Genomic DNA, 12,063 nt, shown 5'->3' on the forward strand with positions numbered 1-12,063 from the left:
CTGATATTAACATTTCAGCCTCAAATGTACAGCACATTATTGAAACTTCCGCATTTTTAAAAAAACTTTATTTGATAAAATATTTTGACATAAACATGAAAAAAAAACCCACACCAGAGATTGTACAAACCCTTGAAAAAATGTGTCCATGCACAGAACAACAAGCTATCTCATAAACCAGTTAGCCAGTTTTATAAAGACACTGTTCACAAGAAAAAAGTGTGTGAAGTGCAAAATTAATGTAAAAATGAGTCATTCTGAGTATAAATGCACAATTTGATTAAGCATTAAGTCAGGCACACTGCAGCAAACCTTAAAAAATATTGTAAACACCTCAACCAGACAGTTCTTAGCTAATATCAAATAGATTTGTTGCTCTGTAAACATATATTTGTACATAAGAGAGTGGTTTAAATCCTCCTTCTTCACACGTGCATGTATAATCTTAACGCCGCTTCTTTGAGCATCTCTCAGATGGGGCACCCGGTGTCTCCCAGAGCCTCCTGAGCTCCTTTCAGGGTCTCCTGCTTCACACATTTCCAGAAGCCAGAGAAGCCGCTCTGAGGCTGCACCTGAGGGCAGGACAGCGTTTATCACACCATGAAATTCTGAATGCAACCCGACAGTGATCTAGAAGATATCTGCTGCTTAAAAAGTGACGGAATGCAAAAGTTTTATGGCCGGACTCACCTTCAGACCTCGCAGCACTCTGTCTTTCATCACGTTAATGAATTCCTTATGGCTCAGGCAGTCGTCTCCATCCATATCAAAGAGTTTAAACACTGTGTCCAGCACGTTCTCAGACAGGTCATGGCCTGTGGCGATCTTCACGGCTCGCTTGAACTGGGCTGCACTCAGAGGAAGGAAAAAAAACTGTTACATAATGTTGAGAAAGCCATCAACGTTTTCATCCATTCTAACCAACAAGGAGGTCTTACCCATTCCAACAGGACGGTTGGCTCCAGTCACCATTTTCATTGAGAAGGAAAAGTCCTCCAGATTGTTGGTGAAGAGGCAGAAGACTTTAAACTCCTCAAATGTGATACTCTACAAAAGGAAAAAAATGTGTTCAATTTTATGCTACATTTTCATCTGATAGCAGCAGATATTAAAGCTGAGGATGTAAATTCCTGGTGTGTGTACCTGACCAGCAGGGATCCGCTTCCTCATGTTTTCCCAGTAGATTTCATTGTCTTCTTCGTTGGTGTAGTGTAGCAGCCACTCTGCAAAGTCTTCTCGTCTCATAGTGTCCATACCTTTGGAGAACTGCAGGAACTCCATCTCCTGGACTTCAGCCTGCAGGTCCTCCATGAACCTGAAAGACACACATTGTTGAACCGTTGAGAGATGAGAGCCCTGCGGAGGTTTGTGAGGAAACTGGGTCACGGCAAAACCACCTCATCACTTAGAAAAGAAATCTGAGAATCACTTCCCAACTGTGAATTTTGCAAAAGTGAAAGTAAAAGAAAAAGGAGACAATCAATAAGTGACAAGTAACCATTTAAGGGAAAAAAAGAAAAGAAATAAAAGGTTCAGACAGCTAAGATGTGTCAGTTGGTAAACCTGAGCATAGAGCATACCTAGATGGTGTTTTGGGTTTATATTGCCAACTGACGTGTGTGAACTTGAACGCAACATTTCTGAATAAGAAAAGCATCTCTAGATGCAAGGCCAAAAAAAAAAACAACAAAAAACATTCAAGATGACACAGAATATTTCAAAGACCCAAAGACAACACTAGAACAAAGTTTTGTTCATACTTCAAGCATGTAGCAGTGAAAAATGGTTCGTCTCATTCAGAGATAAGATCGATATTTGCATTTTGTTCGTTTTGACTTAAAGGGTAAGTTCACAAATCTGTCTTAAAACAATAGACAGGTACCCAATATGAATATTGACACAACCTTTCCTTGCTGTAATCATTCCTCCTGTTCACACCGACCATCAAGAAATCCATTCTTAAAGCTTTTTCTATGCAAGTGATGTGGAACAAAAAAACACATCCCTCTCTGTGCAAAACTAAAACGTTTACCTGAAGCTAACATGAGGCTTCAGCAGTGGGTGTCTTCCAGAGTTACACTCTGTTTAGTTTGAAATTCCCCTCTTTGTGTTTCCTGGTATTAACACAAGGCTCAGGCTGCTCAAGTCTCATATTAACTATGTGCACTAGACTATTGTTTTAACACTTAAAACTGTGAACCTATATATTGAATTCAGCCAATGATACAGGATTCTGTAGAGCTGACCTTGCTATCTGTTTATTTCTTTTTATATCCAAAATGTAGAATAATACATGTCCTTGTATCAGGAGCTTTGATCACAATGAGCAGTAGGTGAGTGTGTGATTACCTGTGGAACTGCTGATACTGCAACTTGTTTTCTCCGTTCTTCCCAAAGAAGTAGGCCTGAAGTGTCGTGTTCACACTTTCCCCTTCCTCCACCGGTTTCTGTAAACACCCACGTAATACAGAACATCATGGTTTCAAACTGAATGTCCAGGCATCACACTGCATAGGTGATCATGCTAAACTGTCTTTTTAAGGGAACATGAATACTCACCTCTGTGCTGTCCTTAACAACTCTCTTTTTACTTTTCCCAATGATTTTCTTAAGCTTCAGCAGCAAAAAAGAAAAAAAAATACAAGATAATTAGTGACATTTAACTAGAGAAATGAAAAAAAAAAAAAATCACAGTGCTTCACCTTCACACACGCAACAGAAACTTAAGCAAATTAGAATCCATGCACTTCCTCTTTTTACTGAATGCTTTAGGCTTGCGCACCAAGTCACAACATGAAAATACGACACAAGGTGCATGACGTGCCAACATGCAGTCTACGAGCCTAGACTAGACTAGACTAGACTAGACTGATCTAGACTAAGCACATGGAGGTCTCCTGCTGCCATCAGAGGACACGTCTGGTTGGAACAGACACAGAGATGTCGAGCAGTTTTAAATAAATAGACTGAAGTGAGAGGCTGACTCAGGCTGCAGAGATGCAAACACATGACAGATGAAAAACAGAGCAGCTGGCAGTGCAGCTCTCCCTCACCTTCCACGTGTTGCCATGGCTCCCATACTTACACACTGTGGCAGCGTCAGTGCTTGAGGCAGCATTAAAGGTGGCGATATTTTGAAATTTAAGTGCACACAATTACATTTGAACAAACTCTGTGTAATGTATCTTTCCATGATAACAGGTCCTAAATGTTCAATATTACTACTGCGTTAAACAAATCTCACTGATAAACGATTCTGACACATCAGAGAGGTCTTACCTTGAGAAATTCCTTTTTGTCGACATGCTCGTTGCCATCAACATCAAGCATCTTGAAAGCTATATGAAATCCTGTGCGCGGCTCTGCAACAGCAACGAATCATCAGTTATCTGAACTCTGTCTCAATATGTACATTTAATATATCAATCAATAAGAAAACATGAATCGTCTAGCTTCACTCATATGTGCAGGAGTGTCACAAAGCCTGGACAGAGCAAGCTGAGGACCATGCTGTATTCTAACTGATGCAACCACTTATGTCACAAAATCACTGCACATCCTTTCAGCACAATATTACTGAGAGTCGGGTAAAAACCTTACAAAGCCCAGAGGCTGATCCAAGGTTTGTGACTCTACTTACTGATCAGGATGGTGAGCAGGAACAGATATTCTGTGTAGGATATCAAACCTGCAACACATGAAGAAATGTTTGCGGAATTATATTTAGGAAATAAGATGTCATAGAAATATGTTGACTGAAATTGAAAGCCAACATACATGCAAATGTGTGGTTTTTCAGTTTAAGTCACACAGATAAAACAAACGTGTGAACTGCTGTCAGTCACGTCTGGATCGAAGGTTACGATATTGTAACCCTAGTTATATAAGCACAGGCGGAGACCTCTACTAGACTCTATGAGTAATACTCTCCTCCAATCACATGCATGCAATCGCCCACTGAAATTTGCATGTATGTAGTCGGCTAATCAGGATGCGCCTACGGATTATGTGTCCCTCACACAGTTTAAAAGGCAGCGTCTCACTGCTGCTCTCATCCCGAAACCACTTCAGTGGAAGGCGTAGGAGCAGCAGGGTCCATAGGTGGAGGGAGCCGCCTGTGCTTATAGAACTAGGGTTACAATACCAACACCTTCGTTCCATCTCATATAGGCTCCGCCCTCTATTGGACTCTATGGGTACAGTAGGTGGAGCCCAATGAATGTTCACCCTGCCGTGAAATGTCATCAGACTGCCTCACTGAGCCCAACCAGCTATAGGTTAGTTGCCATGGCCCACCTGCTACTTTATAATCCAAGATGCTTCAGCGGAGCAGTAGGGGGCCTGAAAAGTCCTCTTCATGTCCAAGAGATAGAACCTTAAGAATGGACAAGACCAAGGCGCTGCTGTGCATATATCCTCGACACTCACCCCACTGAGTAAGGTCGTTCATGCTGCTACACCATGTGTGAAATGCGCTCAGACCACAGTGGGGGGGTCCATACCTGCCTGTCTGTAGGCTTGGGAGATGCACTCACAAAGCCAACTAGCTAGGCGCTTCACAGATAGGGCTTTACCGGCTACTCTCTCTCCATAGCACATTAACAACTGTTCAGTGCACAGACAGAGGGCCATGTGTTCAACATAACATGCCAACGCGCATACTGGCTACCATAAACGCAATTTTGCCTCCTTGCAGCAGAGCAAGATGTCACACAGCTGAAACTGGTCCCACCGTTGCCAGCGGCGAGTTGTAGAAAGTCCTCAGCAGTGCACGCAGGGCAGTGGCTGCATCATGCCGCTCTCTACGCGGTCCCGTCAAAGGCACTGAAAGCAGAAGAGATGCCCGGCAGCAGTGGCGATGAGACAGGGGCAAGACGGGCAGGAATGAGCTTGGAGCGGCAACTCCATCCGTGGAGAGGTAAGATCAGTGAGCAGAATTTGCTGTTGCTGAAGTGAGAAGGATGAGCGCAGCAGCGAGACTGTGTGAGGCACACGTTATCAGTAGGCGTGTCCTGATTGGCCAGCTACGTACGTGCAAATTTCAGGAGGCGATTGTGTGTGTGTTTGTGTGTGTGTGTGTGTGAGACTGGAGGAGAGTATTACCCACAGAGTCCAGTAGAGGGCGGAGCCCCTGTAAAACAGAACTACACATACAGTAATCTGAGCAGATGTGGATACAGGATATTAGGTGTGAGGGTCCATCCTGTTGACAGAATCATAACTTACCATTGTCTCCCAAGTTTCTGAACAGATCATTGCCAGCACAAGCTTTAGAGGCAGCTTTCAACATCTTCTCAACTTCCTAAAAAGAAGCCAACAGGAAACACATAACAGCACAATTAACCCAAACTAATGACTGGGCTCCACATGTGCAGTGTGAAACTTATTTATATGATTTTTGTGATGTAAACGTACCCCTTTTGTTAACTCTCTCTTCTGCAGCTTTCCTACATGAGAGGAAACAGAAAAGATAGGTTAATAACAACAAAAAACTTGATAAATCACAGCATACGGCATTACATGTGAACATTTTCATAAATCTTGGAATCTGAATGTCTCATCACTGAAAACTATGAGAAACACAGCCACATTGAGTTGAAATGGGTTTTTTTTTTGCAACTACACAGGTTTCATGCAGAAGGTGTGTATCTGATATTTCCTATCATCAGTTTATTCCTTAAACACTACAGTTTGTGATATAAATCCAAGACAAAAACTCACCATAATCAAGTATTTTTAGGGCTAGTCGACCAACACCATATACAAATACATTTTCACAGTGCTTTAATAATTCCTTTGCATAATGTTCACTTGGCAGTAGGTTTTAGCAAGTTATCTGCTGACATGATAAGAAAATAATTTGTTAAAACAAATTTAAGCACAGATCTATAAAATAATCTTTGTATGAATTGTTTCACAGTAGAGTTACATGACATTTGTGCAAACTGCAACTCCCAGTGCAATGATGCACTACTGTAGATATAAAGCTGCAACATCTCCACTCTGTCAGCAGCAGTTTGCCTTTGTCTTTATATACTTTACACTCGAAGAGAAAGATGCAGCTCCTGTGTTGCCTTTACTATTACTCCAGGTTCTGATATGGCCTCTCATAGACTTCTGGTCCCATGTGAGTATAGATGGGTAAGAAATTAAAGGAAAAACCAACATAAACCCAAGATGACATCCTCAAATGTCTTGTTTTGTCCCTATCAACAGTCCACAACCCAAATATATTCGGTTTATTGTCATAAAGGACTAAAGAGTCACATTTGGGAAGCTGGAATCAGAGAATTTGGAAATGTTACTAAAAAAATGACTCAAAACAATGAATCAGTTATCAAAACAGTTGGTGATTGATTTAAGAGTTGGCAGCTAACTGATTAATCGACTGATCATTGCAGCTCTGGGAGAGAAGAATACTCATCTGGTCTCAACTCATCATCTACACACTCATCAATCCATTCAATGAGCCATTTCTTATGTTCATCCACTTAGACTTTAGACTCTAACTGGACATGAGTGCGGCTTACGATCAACGTTCTCCAGCATCACAGAGTACAGGAAGTCTCTGGGGGTCATGTAGGGCTCCTGCTCGTAGACAACTGAGGCGAACTGGTTGAAACGGATCCTCCTTGCAGACAGCTGAGGAGCTGCAGCCTCCTGAAACAACACAAGAGACATAAATATCAATGTAAATTACTGAACCATCTGAACACTCATTGGGCTTGATAGAAAAACAGATAGCATCCACTCTGCATGGTGTTTGAGTGAGTGACAGCTGGGGGGCGTTAGTTAGTTGTTGATAAGAACTCTTGGCTGCTTATTCACACCCTTTTTTTTTTATATAAGTATGGCATTTTAACATTACCGTGCCGCTGTTACTCGTATTTAGCGACATGTCACTTTCATTTAAAACAGATGGATATATGTAAGATATATGTAAGATATAGTGGACATTTTGTCTGTTTATGACGACAAAAACTTCTGTTAGGCGTGTACTCACTTTTTGTTCCTCCGCATGAACGGTGAAGGGCAGAGTCCTGTTGACTGCATGATACTGGTGGAAACAGATAGCCCCAGTACCAATTACACAGCCGAAAATGCCAGGTCCGACGGCTCGGTGTCGAGCTAAACCTTTCAGAGACCGAGGGCTCCTTAAAAAGTTTCTCAGGTGAGCAGCGACTCTTCCCCAGCTGGCCATTTTCAGGAAGCTACAGCTTGCTAGCTGCGTCACCTGCGAGGCTTCCGTAGCTGCGTATGCTGGCAGAACCGACAGGCTGGCCACGCCCCCAGGCACGAGGCAAACGAAATATCCATCTTTATAGAAATATATCCATCTGTATATCTCCATGGCAAAGACAGAACTGAAGATTATACTGACAAATCTATGACGATGAGTCTACTGTAAAGAAAATAAGACATAAACAGGATACAGCTACCAAAACAGACAATGACAGCATATGATGATGAAGAATCCTTTAAAGATCCCACCAGACATGTTATAAGATGTAAACAAAAATACTCTATTTTGAATAATAATTTGTGTCTGATATGTTTTTTCCACAAAAAGTTCAATTATCTTGTTAAAATCCTTAAAGTCACATCTACGCATTCCTCCTCATTAAAAAAATCCAGAATCTATAAATATGCAAATATATTTAATTTCACAAGTTTAACTGTTGGATACAAGATGTCTCCTACTTCACTGTAATGTACATTCTCACTGTATGTGGACTGGAGGCTTCAAGTTTCCACATCACACTTGTGTAAGTTTAATATTGGACCATGATTGGTTTCCAAACTAGGAACAAGAAAAACACATTTTTGAGTGGAGGAGGACTTTAAGGTACAACTTCTTTCAATTATTATATATTTAAAGATTCTCTCCAGACGTGTTTTAAGACATATAAATAGTCTGCTTGAATATTAACTCATGTCTGATATGGTTTTTCCACAAAGAAGTTCATTTAGCTAGTTTAAGATTCTTAAAATGACATCTACTCTTTCTCTGTCATTGACAAATCCAGAACCATATGCAAATATTTTTACTTCAAAACAGCCGGACACAAGATGTCTCCTACCTCTCTGAAAAGACGATGTGCTCAAACTTCCACATCACACTTGGATATAATATCGCCTATTGGACCATTAGTGGTTTCCAAACTACCTGTGATGTCACAAATCCTGCTTGTAGGTACATGTCTTAAACTCAGATTTAAGGTGAACTCAGAGAAACGTTGCTCCCTCCCAGCAGATGAATGTGAAAACAAACTCTATTCATGCAGCACATCATTCTGCACAGAGAAGCTCAAACATCCAAGTGAAGGAACAAGAAAAAAAAAACACATTTTTGAGTGGGGGGAGACTTTAAAGGGTAATTTCCATTTTTTTTCCCATGTTGTACAAACAAGATATGGAACAATATGCACACTTCATGTTACATTTTGTGCTTCTTGGAACTAAAAGCCTTTTTTCAATAGAGGAAAACCATATTGAATGTGTCTTCTTTATGAAATGCAACTTGAAAAGCCCGCCCCCTGTATTAAAAATGAAAAAATACAGGAAAAGAATGTTTTATTGTTACCCATGGGGGAAGGGCAACACACTACTACTAGAAAGAACCTCTAAAGCAAACCATCATCATCAGCTAGGTCCTGAATGTTCTGGTTACAGATCCTATATGAGACTGAAGGCCATTGAAGACGACACTGTGACACAGTCATACCCAGTGATGTCTCAACAGTTCCCTCTAGTACAGGTCCAGTGATCTAAAGCAACAATACTCTTCATTGGAGCAAAAACTTCTAGGCTTCATCAAGCCACCCCTGAAAAAAGAGCTGCAAATTGGCATGATGATAATCAAGACCTCTTGAGACCTCGGGTTAGCGATGACAGCACAGAAGTAAAAGAATATTTAAGTGCTCAATTTGTGCTCTAATGCAGGCACTAAGATGCAAAAGGGACATATAAAGGCTCAGAAAAGCTTGGCGCTCTTCCACAGGCAGCATCCAGCATCTTTTTTCAATGTGTCATCTTGCTGTCTCACATATCACAGCAACTTCTCCTACAGTACACAGTGTCCCAGGGCGGACGACTGCCAGTTGCAGGCTGATTTCTGTGAACTCTGCTCCTCCCGCACCAGCCTGAATGTCACCCAGGACCTGCTGTTTCACGTGAGGATAGTCAAAGTCCAAAGTCATTCTCAGTCAAGAATGTCATTTACACTCAATGTCACAGCAGAGCGGATGTTCCTCTAGATTAGCTTAAAACAAAGAGAGTAGATGAGACAGTTAGGACAGTGAGACAAGGTGGATTTTCATCTTTAGAGGAGAAAATATATTTTAATTATCTGTGAATGACTTTTGAGATTAGACAGGCAAGTAGAATGTCATTTGTCCTCAGATCCTGGACATTTCTCTGCAACGTAACACACACACACACACACGAAAGAAAGATACACAACCTTTGGAGTTTGCAGTTTTGACTACATGTATATACATTTGACTACATTCATATTAATTCTGTAACATCTAATTTCTGATTCCTAAAGTGAGCTACAATAATATTAGGTGTTTTTTCTCCATTGCAGCTTGAAGTGTAACTGTAGTCTAGTTCTGACCTGACAGATATTTACAGAATCTGGTGGAGGACAGAGTGAAAGGATCAGTTACAGAACGTGAAATAACAACATTTTTACTGTTAATTCTACTTCATATAAGAGTCTGTATTTGTCAAGTGTCTTAGAATAGGAAAATGTTCTTTGTTAAAAACTTTAGAATAGGAAGACTTCATATCTGCTTCAAGATTTAGGAGAGCTGCAGAGGTTTGCATGTTAGAGTACTTGGTCTTTTTCAGATTTTTTATGCCACAGCTATTGTTGTAGCACTCCTTTGGGCAATTCAGTAAACAATCTGATTGAAAATGCCACAATACAGCAGTAAAATTAATTAATATTTATCCTGGTCAAAACTGATCATAGTAATGTCTGTGATATAGGGGGAAAAAAGACAATGGCAAAATTAAGGGATGAACAGATTTTATGAGACAATACCATATTTCATATTTCCACAGACAGATATTGGCAGATGTTATTCAATTCAATAAACAAATCATAATGAAAATGTACATTCTTAAAACATACATCAAGTTGTGCAGAATTTGTGCAATACTGTTTACATGTATGTATGTTTTTTTTTTATTATTATTATCATTATAGAGTAGACCCTGCATCACCACTGCTGTTTCACACTGTGCACGGACCTGTACCTTAGTGCAAAACAAAAGTTGCATGAACCTTTATTTTTACTCACATAAATTATTCACATGTCCACTCACATTTTATTTAAAACTGCACATAGCTTAGATGAGGTTCTGCGTTTTCATCGGTTGCTATAAGAAAGCCATAAATACAGCGTAAAAATGTTGGTGTTGTACCAATCACTGTATGTACAGAAGCAAGCGGGGACAATTCAGAAGCATTTAGATAACCCCTTGACATGGACACAGTTTGGAAAATACCAGCCCTTCAGTTGATTTCCACCAATGATTCAGTCCTGCGGCAGAGTGTCAGCATGAAGGCTAGTTCAGCTCGTTCTCCAGGGGGCGCTAAACACTTTAAGATGTGAAGGACACACAGGCTTGATTTTTTTTCTAAAAAAAAAAAAAAATATTTTCAGCATTGTAATTTGTGTTTCAGTTGAGTGTGTTTACATATCAATGCCACACCTACATACTTCATGTTACTGTTATACCCCCAAAATGTGTTCAGTAAGACTGGAAGCATCAAGGCATCAGCATAGTCACTGCTAATCAATGCTGCTGCTACTTTATGATGATTTGTGTCCCTTCAACTGAAGTCTTCACCTTCAAATTCATGGACACTGAGAGAGCCGCAGTAAACGTTGATTGTTAGTTTGGAGAATGTGCAATTGATTAGAGAACCACTCAGCTTGTAGTTTTCAAACCGTGAAATCAATGTGAGGAACAGACTGTTTCCATTATCCTGAATTAGGTGTGTGACTGTGATCAGCATGGGAGATAAGTGTGTGTCCACATCAATTCCACGTCAAGTTTGCATCAGCAAGTTTGGAGGTTTATTTAATGTCATAGCAGCAAGTTGTAATGTAAAGTAACAAAGACATACACACTTTAAGACCATCAATGAAGGAAACAAAGTTTGCACAATATTTTTTTTTTCTTCAGTCACGGTTTATGCTGCCTATTTAATTTCAACTGTTGCTTATAACAGTGGAAAAAAAAAAAAAAATCCCCAGCGTGTTTCATAAAAGTGATGGGAAGCAAACACTTAAAAAAAAACGCACATGGTGATGTGGGCTAAATATCTGCCATGAGCAATGAACCTGAACAATTACAGCCACATGAAAATACTATAGCTCCTATTTCAATGATAAAAAGATGTATTGCAATGACAGGCTCACTCTCAGATGAGTGTTAAGTCAGGTGAAACATTATTTCTGTTTCAGTTACCACTTGTTTCTCTTCTAAAGCACTCTTTCATCAAACTGCATGACATGGCACTTATGTTCAAACAAAACAGCGACAGAGAAATGAAAGTAACATTCACATCATAACATTGTTCGACTAATTTGAAGGCTGCAATAACGCAGACGGATACAGCACACTGTCACTACAATCCTCATGTCAGTGAATTAAAATACGGCTGCATCTGAAATAAACTTTTGGTGCTTTAATAGAAAGGAAGACTGCTAAGAAGTCTTTTTTTTTCTTTTTCTTTTTTTTTTTTTTTACATATTTGAGGTGCAATATGATAGAATGGAAAGTGGAAAAACACTGTAACAGCCAAAAGTACATTTGAAGAAAGTCTCAGCTGCTGCCTGTGTTTCACTGCACACTAGATGTGTATTTCCTTCTTTTTCTGTAACGTAAGTACAATGTGTCAAAATTTGCCACATTTTTCATTGTATTTATATATGTAAAAATAATTGATATACATGGCAAACTAAAAATAAGTGGACTAATGCCTGTTCATCTCTGTAATCACAGCATACTACACTCCACTTTAGTCACCAATAATTCGATTAT

The 12,063-nt window shown here is 40.0% G+C and overlaps 1 protein-coding gene across 1 annotated transcript; it reads right to left on the reverse strand.

Moving 5' to 3' along the window:
• Window positions 1-51: 51 nt before the first annotated feature.
• micu2 (mitochondrial calcium uptake 2) lies at window positions 52-7,252 on the reverse strand. The gene is made up of 12 exons (XM_044371829.1): window positions 7,004-7,252; window positions 6,531-6,660; window positions 5,416-5,447; window positions 5,227-5,302; window positions 3,641-3,688; window positions 3,280-3,362; window positions 2,560-2,613; window positions 2,350-2,447; window positions 1,144-1,315; window positions 939-1,047; window positions 691-848; window positions 52-572 (listed from the first exon to the last, which is right to left on the reverse strand). The coding sequence occupies exons 1-12, from the start codon at window positions 7,199-7,201 to the stop codon at window positions 471-473; spliced, it is 1,260 nt and encodes a 419-aa protein (XP_044227764.1). The 5' UTR covers window positions 7,202-7,252; the 3' UTR covers window positions 52-470.
• Between the last annotated feature and the right edge of the window lie 4,811 nt (window positions 7,253-12,063).

The sequence above is a fragment of the Thunnus albacares genome, chromosome 13, assembly GCF_914725855.1.
Source record: "Thunnus albacares chromosome 13, fThuAlb1.1, whole genome shotgun sequence".
NCBI classification, from domain to species: Eukaryota; Metazoa; Chordata; class Actinopteri; order Scombriformes; family Scombridae; genus Thunnus; species Thunnus albacares.

Excerpts from the sequence above, each read along its gene's own strand:
- micu2 (XM_044371829.1), bottom strand. The coding sequence starts at position 7,201 with ATGGCCAGCTGGGGAAGAGTCGCTGCTCACCTGAGAAACTTTTTAAGG. Across the intron at positions 3,689-5,226 it reads CAGAAACTTGGGAGACAATG|GTTTGATATCCTACACAGAA; the intron begins GTAAGTTATGAT and ends CATGTGTTGCAG. Across the intron at positions 1,316-2,349 it reads CAGTATCAGCAGTTCCACAG|GTTCATGGAGGACCTGCAGG; the intron begins GTAATCACACAC and ends TGTGTCTTTCAG.